Genomic DNA, 13,588 nt, shown 5'->3' on the forward strand with positions numbered 1-13,588 from the left:
GGCGTTCGTCTACGGAAACGGAGATACAGTGATACCATACTTTACCCGCGACGGAATTCATCTCACTGAGCAGGGATCGAGAACACTAGTTGCGACTGTAAACAGTCGAGTTCATATTATTCGTGATAGAGACGGTAACCAGAAGACACACAGAACACAGAGACACTTTAACACACCTCCAACGCAGACGTGGGGCACGTTTCCCAGACAATCTAGGAATAACTTTCATTGCAGAATGGTAAAAAATGGAAGATATTCCCAATAGGATAAGCATGACAGACACTCTATTGATTTAACTCGTTCTTGCAATAGATATCATCATTTAGCTAATATATGCCAGGAATGTAATGAGGTAATATGTTCATGCAGTTTTTTTAGGCAAGTTATGTGTGTTGACCAAATTGAAACGTGTAAAAACATCGAAAGTATACATTCTGAGTTAACATACGACGTCTGGCAAAATGAGAATAGATCTAGCACAAATTGTATCGAAAATAATGTTGCGTTATACGGTCACTTCAACTCGCTAGGAACCGATATTAAATCTGATAAAATTATTACCGATACCGATAACAACGTAAGCACCATAATAAGCCAAAAATGCTGTCAACTAAATTGCACGAGTGTGTTGGGCGGTAGTCATAATTCGCAGTGTATTAATACAAATATGGAAACAAATGGAAACACATATACTCCAGCAGCCTCTTCTCAAGGTGACACTGTGTTCATGTTTGATAAGAAGGGTGTTCGGTGTGCACACTTAAACGTATGTCATTTGCTTCCGAAACTTGAGGAAATTAAATACCACCTTTGTCAATCGTATTCGCCAAATATATTAGGTTTATGTGAAACTTTTTTACACGCAGATATCAATGACAATATGCTGCAAGTTAAGAATTACACGTTTGAAAGGAAATACCGAGAACATAAAAAGGGAGGGGGTATTCTTGTTTACGTGAACAATAATATACAGTACCATAGACGTCTAGATCTCGAGGTAAATGACATTGAATCGATTTGGCTTGAAATTAATGGTCTATATTGCAAATCGTTCTTAATCAATTTCATTTATCGACCTCCGAACTCCCAACAAAAATGGATTGACTTATATGATAAGCAGTTAGAAATAGCTGATAGTTCTAATATTGGGTTTCATTTAATTGGAGATTTTAATATCAATTATTCGCCGGAAAGTGGCAAATATAACAACACTAAATGGGCAGATCTTACCACGAAGTATGGCTTGGAACAATTAATCAAATCACCAACAAGAATTTCAAAAAATAACTCTACTATAATAGATCATTTATATACGAATATGAGTAATCATGTAACTGAATGGTGTGTGTCTCACTTATCACTAAGTGACCACTTTCCCGTTTGTTTCACACATTCTATTACAGACAAATTACCAAAATTGGCCCCTAATAGCCATACAGTTATACAATATAGATCTTTTAAGAAATTTGAAAAAGAAGCTTTTCAGGCAGAATTGATGTTTTCAGGACTGGATGAAATAGACTCATTGTCAAATTCCAATGATGCACTGAAAAGATTTTATGAAATTCTAAATGGCATTTTATCTAAACATGCCCCAGTCAAAGATAAACGTGTGAAACGCGAGAATCAGCCTGATTGGTTTACTGAGGAAATTATATCTATAATAAATCACAGGGATAAATGCCGAAAAACTGGCAACATAGACCAGTATAAAATACTTAGAAATAAAGTAACTTCTATGATAAAGAAAAGTAAAAAGAATTTTTTCAACAATGCAATAAAAGACAATAAAAATCCGACATATTTATGGAAAAATCTAAAAGATATTTCACATTTGAATCAATCAACTGTGACAGCATTACCTCATAAAATGACATTTAATGAATTTCCGGTTGAAGATCCGTCAAATATTGTAAACGAATTAAACAGTCATTTTGTAAGCATTTCAAACATTATAAATAAAACAAAGTTTTTGAATACAAATTTTAGAAACTTAAAACATATTCTAGATACAAAACTAGGTACAAATAGGTTTGAGATTAAACATATTACCCCTTATAAAGTCCATACTATTATTGATAAATTAAATGTTGGAAAGGCCACAGGCATAGATGGAGTAGGCCCCAAAATTTTGAAGCAATGTGGTGATACTATTACACCTTGTATAGCATCAATTATCAACAGTAGTATAGCGCATGGAGTTTTCCCTGATAAACTGAAAGAAGCACGAGTAATACCAATTTTCAAGTCGGGCAACAAAGAGGACCCCAATAATTACCGCCCCATTTCAATACTCCCAACTATATCAAAAATCTTTGAAAGGCATATAGCGACACAGGTACAGTTGTACTTTGAGAAAACCGATGTCATACACAAAACACAATCTGGATTTAGAAAACACCATTCATGTAACACTGCTCTAATAAGACTTATAGATACTTGGCTTAAAGATGTTGACAGTGGTAAACTAGTTGGTGCGATATTTTTGGATTTGAGAAAAGCTTTCGATTTAGTTGATCATGAAATTCTTCTTTATAAATTGAAACTGTATCATTTTTCTGAAATAGCATTGAATTTGTTTAAATCATATCTTGAAAATAGAAACCAAATTGTAAAGATTGGCAAAATTAAATCGCAAAAACTCACTGTTACATCTGGGGTACCCCAGGGTTCCATACTGGGACCCTTGCTTTTTATTTTATACATAAATGATATTGCAGTTATGCATCCAACATTAAATATAGATCTATATGCAGATGACTCAACACTTTATGAATCTGGATATCAGTTGACGGATATTCAAAATAAATTACAACATCATTTAAATTATGTTAATAAGTGGTGTCAACTAAATAATATGTCATTGCATCCTTCCAAGACTAAATGCATGTTAATAGGGTCTGCAAATAAATTAAAAAACACTGGGAATCTTGAACTTTGTATTAATGATGTTCAAATAGTTAATGTTGTTGTGCAAAAGTTATTAGGGTTGTATATAGATAATACACTAAACTGGCATGTGCAAATCGATTATGTTTGTAAAAATCTGATTAAGAAAATTGCACTTCTAAAAAATATAATATATTTCCTCACACCTGATACAAAACGAATGTTTTACAATGCATATATTCTGCCAAATTTTGATTACGGCTGCTTGGTCTGGGGCAAGGGAACCAATTCATATGTGAATAAAATAAATAACTTACAAAAACGAATTGCAAAAATCATACTTGGTAAATCTAAACGAGATTCATCAACAAATCTATTTAAAGAACTAAAATGGCTAAACTTCTCGGATAGATGTAAATACCACGCAGCAGTATTAGTTTACAAGACGTTGAATAGCATGGCTCCATCATATATGTCAGAATTAGTAACAGTTTCAGACAATAATGTATATATGCTAAGATCAATGGCACACAAAGATATTGTTTTACAAACTAGACCTCGTACTAATTATATGAAAGCATCGTTTACATATTACAGCAGAATTGTTTGGAATAATATACCTTTGGAAATACGAGAATCAAAAAACTTTAATACGTATAAAATAAAGGTCAAACAGTACCTCATAGGAAACTTGTGATTATACAAATTGTGATGTTTTATTCATAATTATATTTAACTGAGAGTATCTGTCTAATATTGATTCAACATCATCATCATGTCATCATATGCATCATTATCGTCAGCATCAACAGCATACTTATAATCATCATCATCATCGTCATCGTTGTTAGCATCGTCTTCATGTTTGTCTTATGATTATTTGCCATATTTTCATTCTGTTTCAGAGGGCCATATCGAAAATAAGATTCTGTAGTTTTGTACATGATCTTAATATGTCACCTTCTTAAAATAAAGATATTATTATTATTATTATTATTATTGAGGCATGGTAGATCCACCACTTTTATCGACATAACGAGTACAGCACAATTATAAATTATCAAATGCCATAATTATCTGGTTGATCATTGATTCGTTTCTTGTGTAGAGAAAAAAGCAACCGAAAGCGGAAGAAATTAAGGTACGCGAATACCTTAAAACGCGATAAGAGATATTGAGTGTAAAGATGAGTTTCAAATATGTCCTTATCGGGTCCAATAGCGGCGTAGTGTCCTTCCGGTTAACTGCCCGGGCCAGTACATCGGTGTGACAAGGACATTTTAAGTAAAGATATAGGGAAGTTTTTTTTAATGAAGTGAAACAGTTTGGAATGATAACCTGATTTTATTGCTCGCCGTGTGTCAGTGGTCGAGACATTAATTGCGGAATATAAGTCAACACTACTACCAATCGCTACGTTTTGGGGTCCAAAAAAGTAGCTACTCTCGGGGAGGCGCTAGCTATTACCTTTTACAACTTTATTAAGGTAGACGCATTAATCAATTTATATCCGCATGGGCATACTTTGAACGAACAGAACCACTAAACAATGCTATAGACTAACTGTAAAATCCCTATGCTTCGATCATGTGAAGTAAACGCTCTATTGCGTGAAATAATAATAAAAAAATTGAAAGCTGATTCCAACGAAGTTTGGTTGAAAATGATCAGGATGTTAAAAAAGCTATATAAAATATTGACAAACATTGACTTACACATAACAACAAATATTACAATATAGCTTTCCGACTAAGCATGAACTTGAAAGTGTTAAAAAATAAATATTGGTTGGACTACCTTCTCTATTACTGTAGATTTCAACGCTTATTTCTCTTTTAGTACAACATATGTTAGAGATTTGCTGCAACAGGTAGAGTAAAAAGGAAAAAGGAATTAAATGTATTGGTCATATTAAGGAGGTGAGTATTTTCCTGTAATGCAACAGGTTGAATTTAAAGGTAAAATGGATGAAATGTATTGGTATATTGAAAAGGTGGGTATTTTCCTGTGATGCAACAGGTTGAGTAAAAAGGAAAAAGGAATTAAATGTATTGGTCATATTAAAGAGGTGAGTATTTTCCTGTGATGCAACAGGTTGAATTTAAAAGAAAAATGGATGAAATGTATTGGTATATTGAAAAGGAGAGTATTTTCCTGTGATGCAACAGGTTGAGTAAAAAGGAAAAATGACGAATTAAATGTATTGGTCATATTAAAGAGGTGAGTATTTTCCTGTGATGCAACAGGTTGAATTTTAAGGAAAAATGAATGAAATGTATTGGTATATTGAAAAGGTGAGTATTTTCCTGTGGTGCAACAGGTTGAGTAAAAAGGAAAAATGACGAATTAAATGTATTGGTATATTGAAAAGGTGAGTATTTTCATGTGATGCAACAGGTTAAATAAAAAGGAAAAAGGAGAAAAAAGTATTGATCATTTTGAAGAGGTGAGTATTTTACTGTGGTTGTCATAACGGCCAAAGACGTCAACAGTCTTGACTACACAATGGGCCTTACTGACTGTGCACATAGGACCGGCTCCGGTATTGCAATAAATAATCTAACGACTGCCGCTTTGATTTGATTGTTTTATATTAATAACATATTATGTTGTGATTAATATGCTTTGAATGAGTATCTTCATAAATAAAACGCTTAGTATTACATATTTCAGTCACTAGTATTTGTGTGCATGTTTTGTTCCATAGCATTTTTTGGTATATATTTGTTTGGGGTGTCTGAAGGTCATTTAAGCAATGGTGGATAGCTGGCATCATGCAATTTACAATGGTAATCAAGTCAATAGCACAGATGATCGCCGTTTTTTTAGCCCATGGCTAGTCTTAATCTATTTATTATAAGCATTTATAAGAAATATGTATCGACTTTACTATTTGTAGTACTTATGCACAAAATATGCTTTTGAGATTAAAATGATTTGAACGAGTACTGTACTAAATTATAGTTGATATTGTAGTTAAAGTTTCTTTTTTCAAATCTCTATAAACAAGCGGTCGTGTGTGATATGCAAAATCAAACCAAAGCGACACCACAGATGAACCGACCAACATAGTAATCCTTTATATTATAAGTAAATATCATATGTAAATGTTAAATTACAATTCGGTCATAACCTTCAAATATAACGACTTTAAAAGTCTTAAACAAATAGTTTAAAACGATTGATTAAACCAATTATGATTTTAACAAAGAGTCATAACGGGGTCACCAGTGACAGCATTCCGATAAGCACAATTCAAGTTTCTTAATTATCTAAGTGTATTAACAGTGGTTGCGCTAAAATATGTTTTAAATTATATACTATGTAATGTTTCTAGTTAAAGTTCACGTCGAAATGGATGCAAATATAATGTATTATCGATTTCCAGATCAATGACTAGATAAACGTGAACAGATAAACGTAACATAAATTTCAACTTATTTGTACGCCATACTTACATAAAACATTTGCCCTGCGACATGCTCACGAGTTATGGCCATACTTTACTTTTCTGTGATTTATTTATAACCTCAAATGCATAGGATATTTGTTTAAAAGATTGACCATGCAGTGCGCAATGGTCTTTACATATATAAGTTATCTCTGGATTCCTGGCCTTTTTAATTTTATACTTGATTCCATAAATAATTTGCATTATTTGAATTGTGAAATAACAAAACAAATAACATTTGAATTTTCCAAATATTTTTCTTGGCTTTCTAAAGTATTCACAAAATCTCACAAACACTAAAGCTAACCGCAAAACTATTATCCATAAGCCTTTTTGCGGGGCCAAACAAGAATTCACGACCAGAAGACTTTTGGATATATAACTTCAATAATAACAGTGACTGTTCCCTCGTAGACTCTATAAATGTTGGAAATTCTTTCACCTAAAAGCCTGATTGATGTATAAAACACGTACAGAGCAAAAACAAAAGGTCCAGACCAAAAGCCTCTCAGTATATTACTTGAATAGTTTCAGTGATTTTTTTTTGCCTTTATAATGGTAGGAACTGCCCTTACTTGAACGCTTGCTATGTCTTTCAGGACACCGCAAAGCCTCAAAGTTAACATGCTTTGACAAATACAGATTTACTTTTAAACTCTTAAAAGCCTTAAAACCTAATAATATCGCAGCAATCTGAAAGCCTAATACCAAATGCGTTGACTGTGGCACAAAACCCGTTTGTCTTTGAAAGCATTGAATATAAACAAGTATTTAGTCTTCGAGGACTTACTTCCAACGTCAACACACATAAAAGATACAAGAACTTTTATTTAATGTCGGGTATATGCTATCAAGGATCATTAGCACAATGAGGTATAATTCGATATGAAAAGCAAACATACATAACATATCAAAACACAACAAAGAGCTTGTGATCTGAAAATAAAAGCATATAGTGTTAAATTGGTACATTATTGGAACAAGTGTTAACAAAAGCCGTCCTTTATTATATTCACGCACACAATTTCAAAGAGTAAGATGGACTACAGCACTGAATACGGTGGTAACATCGACTAGTGTTCCCGGTTGTTCGTACAGTGCACACGAGCACGGATCCTCTAGTTGACACACAACTGTAAAATGGTTAGTTCATTCAAGAGTATAAGTTAATGATAATCGTATGCATTTAAAACAATAAAATTGTAAGTAGCATTATGTACATGGAAATTACAGCACAGTGATGTCTTATTGTTGAAATGTTATAGTTAATATAGCTTGCTAGAAAACAAGTGTTTGAAAATTTATCATGTAATTTAAATACTACTAGATTTTGCTGTTATGGTCAGAAACTGTAGCCGACAAAGGCATGGTTGCTCCAATGATTTTGTCAATTCCTACATATAGGTAACCATCCAAATCCCTGCCCGGCCACCGTCCACACAAGGTTTGACGAATTGAATGAGAGTCAGTTTTGACCCATCGATGTGAATTATCTGACATTTCTTTCCACACTAGTCTTCAGTCTTTAACAGAGAGAAGATAGAAGAAGGCCACAATGTGTGATCAAAGAATCAATGAAGTTTGACGAACATAAGTAGCTTAGTTTATTTCTTACTATTGCTTTTACTAAATTCAAATTAGTTTTTTTTATAATTATCTTGAAATATATGTTCATCTTAATAAAAGCTTTTACACAAAATATACCAAAACACGATGTTGTATGCCATACAAAACGAAGCGTTTAATTGCGAAAAGATAATTAAATCAGCCCATATTGTAAGAATTAATTGCTCAAAACAAGTTTATTTTTAAGACTTTTCCAATACAAAAAAAGAAAGAAAAAATGGAGAACTGATGTGAAACGATTAAGATGAAAAGGGCTCTTCAAAAAAAGGGAAAAAATGAATAAATACTAGCTTAAAATGTTCTGACCGTTGGAATCTCCTTTTAAAGTTGGTTAAACAAGCTTTCATTTCCGTCCAAATTTTTCTGTTTCGTGTCACAGATCTTCAAAAGTTTAGTATTTACTTTTGTTGCACATATGTCAACGGAATTATTAAATTGCAGGTTATTCTGGGGAGACAAAATTTCTCCTAGGTTAAAGTTCCGGTTGACATGAATATTTTCAAAACGTTGCTGTCTGAATTTGCAACGACATGGTTCGCGGTTAAAGCACACGCATTTGTGGAATTCTCTCTGGTCTTTTCAGCAAACACACCAAGCGTATCAAAGCTTCCCTCTATTGCAAACACATTGCTACCAACAGTTTGATGAAAAGTTTACATACTTTGTCCCAAACCTTAAAACGTAATTGTCAACTTTGATATTTAACCCTTTTAAGCTTTCATTGATATCAGAAACGATTCTTTGTTCATCATCGTTGTTCAAATTGTTACTATATGTAAAGAAATTGAGGGTCCCAAATCTATAGCCTAAACCTTTAACACCTGAAACATCATGTAGGATGGCCCCAGCGATCTGAAATAAACATTGAATAACTTTTAAATTCCAAAAATGACACATTTTATCTAGAAGAGAGCAGTACCAGTTGTCTTATTATTATTACTATGGTTCTGCATGTTAGCCAAACATACTTTGGTGAACGTATAAAAGCCACTGATAAACACGTTTGAAAGCATAAGTATATTTACGCTGTTGAAACCAACTACTGAATAAAACCAAATTTAAGACAAATACTATATCTGTAATCATAATTACTAACGCATTCGTTGAATTTAGGGTCGATATCCCGTGGTTTTGGCTTTTCGTTATCGGGTAGGTTACTTCGCCCGTACATAGCAATGATTTCACAATGTAAATCTCGAATTGACTGCTTGTTTTCTTCAACAAGTCGGACATGTTCCTCCTTGGAAACAGTCAAATATTCCTCCACAGCCGATTCGGAGCTATCTGAAAGGATAACCGAAAGGTAAGGATTTAATATCATCATTCAGTAGATATAAACACCGCTCAAATAGCTTGTATTTCACAGTTGTAGAACAATTTTAATATAAAACGGTCAAATTTTAACAAACTCACTCAAATTAATGCAAAGTTTACACTACAGCAAAACAAAGTGTAGGATGAGGTGGGGGAAAAATGGTCAGTCGGATAAATGGAAAAACGGAATTATTTTATGTCTAAGCAAACAGTGCTATATCTTTAAAAAAATATTAAAGAAAAATTAAAGAATCCCATGCATGTCTTATTACACTGTTTAAGTTTTTAGTCAACATACCTTTAATATCAGCCATTACATATTTCATCATAAAATACAGATTTGCAATTTCTTTTTCCTATTGACAAGGACAGTTAAACATCATTTCCAAAAAATCTTTCTGTAAAATGTTCTTCATATTTACTTAACATTTTAGTTCTGTTTCTTTAAAGCTATGTAAGTCTTGTCTGCCAACACATGTATGGTTAAGAACGAATAAAACGCATACTACTATTTTTTACTCCATACGTTTCTAGTAGTATAGGCAAATACATATATGCAAACTCTTTGTCATATTCTCTGATTTAAATACGTACATTGCCTGTGGGGTTGGGCGGAAGGGGTGTCACCTCCAGAAGTCAACGGATTGATTAAATGACTATTGATTTCATTTGCTTGCCCGCCTAAGCACTCTTTTAATGCACGGTAGTACGGCTGCTCATTACATTCTCCGGTCATTGTTAAAAGCATGTCTGTTCTCTCCCGGATATGCCTAAGTGCGTACATTTCAAGCATGTTACAAATATTTTGGGGAAGCCTTTCTTTGGTCGAGATCCAAATATGAACGTCATTTGCCTTCAATAGATGCTCAATATCATTGTTTTCGGTTTCGGTTACCAGTATGATTAAGCGCCCAAAGAAGCTTGGAATGGCACCTAACGTTTCATAATCAGCAAGGAAAATGGTAGGTATCTTCAGCCCCTCTCTTAAGGTGGAACACTTGAGTTCTGTAAAATCGTCAAAGCTTAATATTTTGCTTTGAATATTGCTAGATAGGTCGATAGTTTTATATGGTAATGTTTTGACGTCAATGAGGTCACTTTGATCTTTACATATCACGTTTATGACGACATCCCCGAGTTCCAGAAAATTTGTGTCATTTCGAACTCCACATTTTGTAATGAGTTTATGGCTTTTCCGGTTGAGACGGTGAACGTTTTGACAGGTATGCTTGTACCTCGGGTAGGCCTCAGGGGGCAATGTGTGTTGCAAAATTCTATGCATGCCGCCTGCAGTTATAAAAACATAATTATATTTTACTCCACTATTGCTTAAATTAATATGCTAGGAACAGAGAGAGAGAGAGAGAGAGAGAGAGAAAGAGGGGGGGGGGGGTGCCACCTCAACTCATAAGGTAATACGCTAAAAAGAGGGTAGCTTTATATGTAAATTTAGTTTTTTGTTCACGTTTGAATTAAAATATGATATAGCAAGAACTATAGCATGCCAGTACAAAAAATTAATATACATATGACTGTCAAAGTGATATTATCATTACTTTACAACGTTTACATTTGACTGCTTACTCGTGATCATATTGCTTTTAATCTGCATTAAACCGGATGTTACATTTGACTGCTTACTCAGGATCATATGGCTTTTAGTCTGCATTAAACCGGATCTTACATTTGACTGCTTACTCGTGAGCATATTGCTTTGAGTCTGCATTAAACCGGATGTTACATTTGACTGCTTACTCAGGATCATATGGCTTTGAGTCTGCATTAAACCGGATGTTACATTTGACTGCTCACTCGTGAGCATATTGCTTTTAGTCTGCATTAAACCGGATGTTACATTTGACTGCTCACTCGTGATAATATTGCTTTTAGTCTGCATTAAACCGGATTTTACATTTGACTGCTCACTCGGGATAATATGGCTTTTAGTCTGCATTAAACCGGATGTTACATTTGACTGCTCACTCGTGAGCATATTGCTTTAAGTCTGCATTAAACCGGATGTTACTATTTGACTGCTTACTCGTGATAATATGGCTTTTAGTCTGCATCAAACCGGATGTTACATTTGACTGCTCACTCGTGAGCATAATGCTTTTAGTCTGCATTAAACCGGATGTTACATTTGACTGCTCACTCGTGATAATATGGCTTTTAATCTGCATTAAACCGGATGTTACATTTGACTGCTCACTCGTGATTATATGGTTTTTAATCTGCATTAAACCGGATCTTACATTTGACTGCTCACTTGTTATCATATAGCTTTTAGTCTGCATTAAACCGGATGTTACATTTGACTGCCCACTCTTGATTATATGGGTTTTAATCTGCATTTAACCGGATGTTACATTTGACTGCTCAACTCTTGATCATATGAGTTTTAATCTGCATAAGACCGGATGTAAGTTACAATTTGGGCTTCTTGGCTTTTCCCTTTAATTTTCATTTTTTTATATTAGTAATAGCGCCAACAATCGAAATCGTTATATCATTGAAACAAACATTTATTTTTAACAAACTTTTTTTTTCGTTTCAGTTTCTTATCTAGGAATTAAACCGTACTTACATAATTCAATTGTGCCTTACCGTATTCTTTAAATCCAAGTTTTGAAACAGGTTGCCTTGTGTTTTCAAATATTTATATCAAATTTAAATGACCCATATATACCAAGTATCGATTTTCCAAGCATGTCACAATATGTTTAATCATATCTCAATAACTATTACCAATCATTTCAAAATAAATAACCCTCATTGAAAATCCAAACGACATAGTCAGAACGTATTGGCATTCAATATTTCTCATATCTCGTTACATACGCTCTGCGCTGTGCAAGCATCAGGAAATAAAACAATGAAATGCAATGCAAATAAAGGAAATGAATACTTCAGCTATCTCATTTTCTTCCAAAAACTTCACTTTTACTAACGTATGACCAAAAATAGTAAATTACACGGAGAATTTAAGTAGCAATTGTTTATACAATGATATCTATTCAGTGGTTTTATTTCCGTCGTTGTTGACAATATAACACACTGTCAAACACAGTTCACGTTGGGGTTTCAAAGTAAAAAGGCGTGCAGAAAAGCCCTGACTGGGTGAAGAGTCGACTTACTGAATGCGAACTCGATGGAGGATGAAAACACAAAACACATGTATTCATTTATCGACATTTTACATTGTCAAGTGTTTTTTACAAGTTGTTCACTGTATTATTCGCGTTATTTCCTTAAGTTGTACTACCTTGACTCTACCCAAATTTTTAACGCATAGCAATAACTGGTCGGTAAGCGCAGTGATTAGTGCATTCGGTTCTTATCAAGGCGTTCATAGTTCGTTTCCAGGCCTGGGCGTATGTACGTTTGGTTTGTGGTCACCAAGCTGGACAAGTGGGTTTCCTTCGGGTATTCCGGTTTCTTCCACCACACAAGACGCAGTCTCGGGTAAAATCGTACCAAAAAAAGTTATTAAAATATATATATATATATTTTAGCAATGCCATTTTAATATTAATTAGATTTCATATAGGTCAAACATTTTAACATTAACTTTTATTCATATATGTCATTGTAACATTAATTTTAGTCTACCTATATCATTAAACATTATTTATATTTACTTATGTCTTTTGAACCTGAACCATATTTTACTTATATCATTTTAACATTTATCCGATTTAACCTATGTCATTTTACAGAGGCTGTCGTCGGATTATATTACATTCATCTCAGCGAGTATTTAAGAGCAGTTCCGGTACAGCAGATACTTGTTCTTAAGACTGAATCGTACGGAAAGTCCATAAGGGCGCAGATGGAAACAATCTCTAATTTTCTAGTGAGTTGGTGAGTGTTCTTTGTAGTTTTAAGGTATTTGGACGTGTGCAGCATTTAATTCCAGAATGTATCGGGTCGATATATGTAGGATGGAACTTTTGCGACGTTCTGTAATTCACGGTTGAGAACCCACGTGACTTATTTGGTCAAGTGCACGGCAACAAATGTCAACAAGTCTCGATTCAGGTAAGGTTTTTAAAGATAACTTTCTTAATATTTGGAGAATTTTTGTGAAATAAAGACCATAAACCCCGCATTTAAGAGCTCTATCCACGGTAATAAAGAAATTTCTCTAATATCCTAAAGTTTTCCTGAAAATCTTGACCAACTGATTTCGCAGAGTTGAAATCTAAGGCAAAGTACACGGCTTTTGACATTTCTATCGGTTTACCTCATGTAAGCCGTAAATAATTCATACAAAAATCTTATTTTAAAAAGTTTTATGTATTTTAT

At 33.7% G+C, this 13,588-nt stretch overlaps 1 protein-coding gene across 1 annotated transcript; it reads right to left on the minus strand.

Annotated features, from left to right (window-relative positions):
* Positions 1-7,153: 7,153 nt before the first annotated feature.
* Positions 7,154-12,113, minus strand: LOC128212002 (uncharacterized). Its single transcript, XM_052917213.1, has 4 exons — positions 11,888-12,113; positions 9,875-10,567; positions 9,063-9,250; positions 7,154-8,818 (listed from the first exon to the last, which is right to left on the minus strand). The coding sequence occupies exons 2-4, from the start codon at positions 10,560-10,562 to the stop codon at positions 8,597-8,599; spliced, it is 1,098 nt and encodes a 365-aa protein (XP_052773173.1). The 5' UTR covers positions 10,563-10,567; positions 11,888-12,113; the 3' UTR covers positions 7,154-8,596.
* Between the last annotated feature and the right edge of the window lie 1,475 nt (positions 12,114-13,588).

The sequence above is a fragment of the Mya arenaria genome, chromosome 12, assembly GCF_026914265.1.
Source record: "Mya arenaria isolate MELC-2E11 chromosome 12, ASM2691426v1".
In the NCBI taxonomy this organism is placed as follows: Eukaryota; Metazoa; Mollusca; class Bivalvia; order Myida; family Myidae; genus Mya; species Mya arenaria.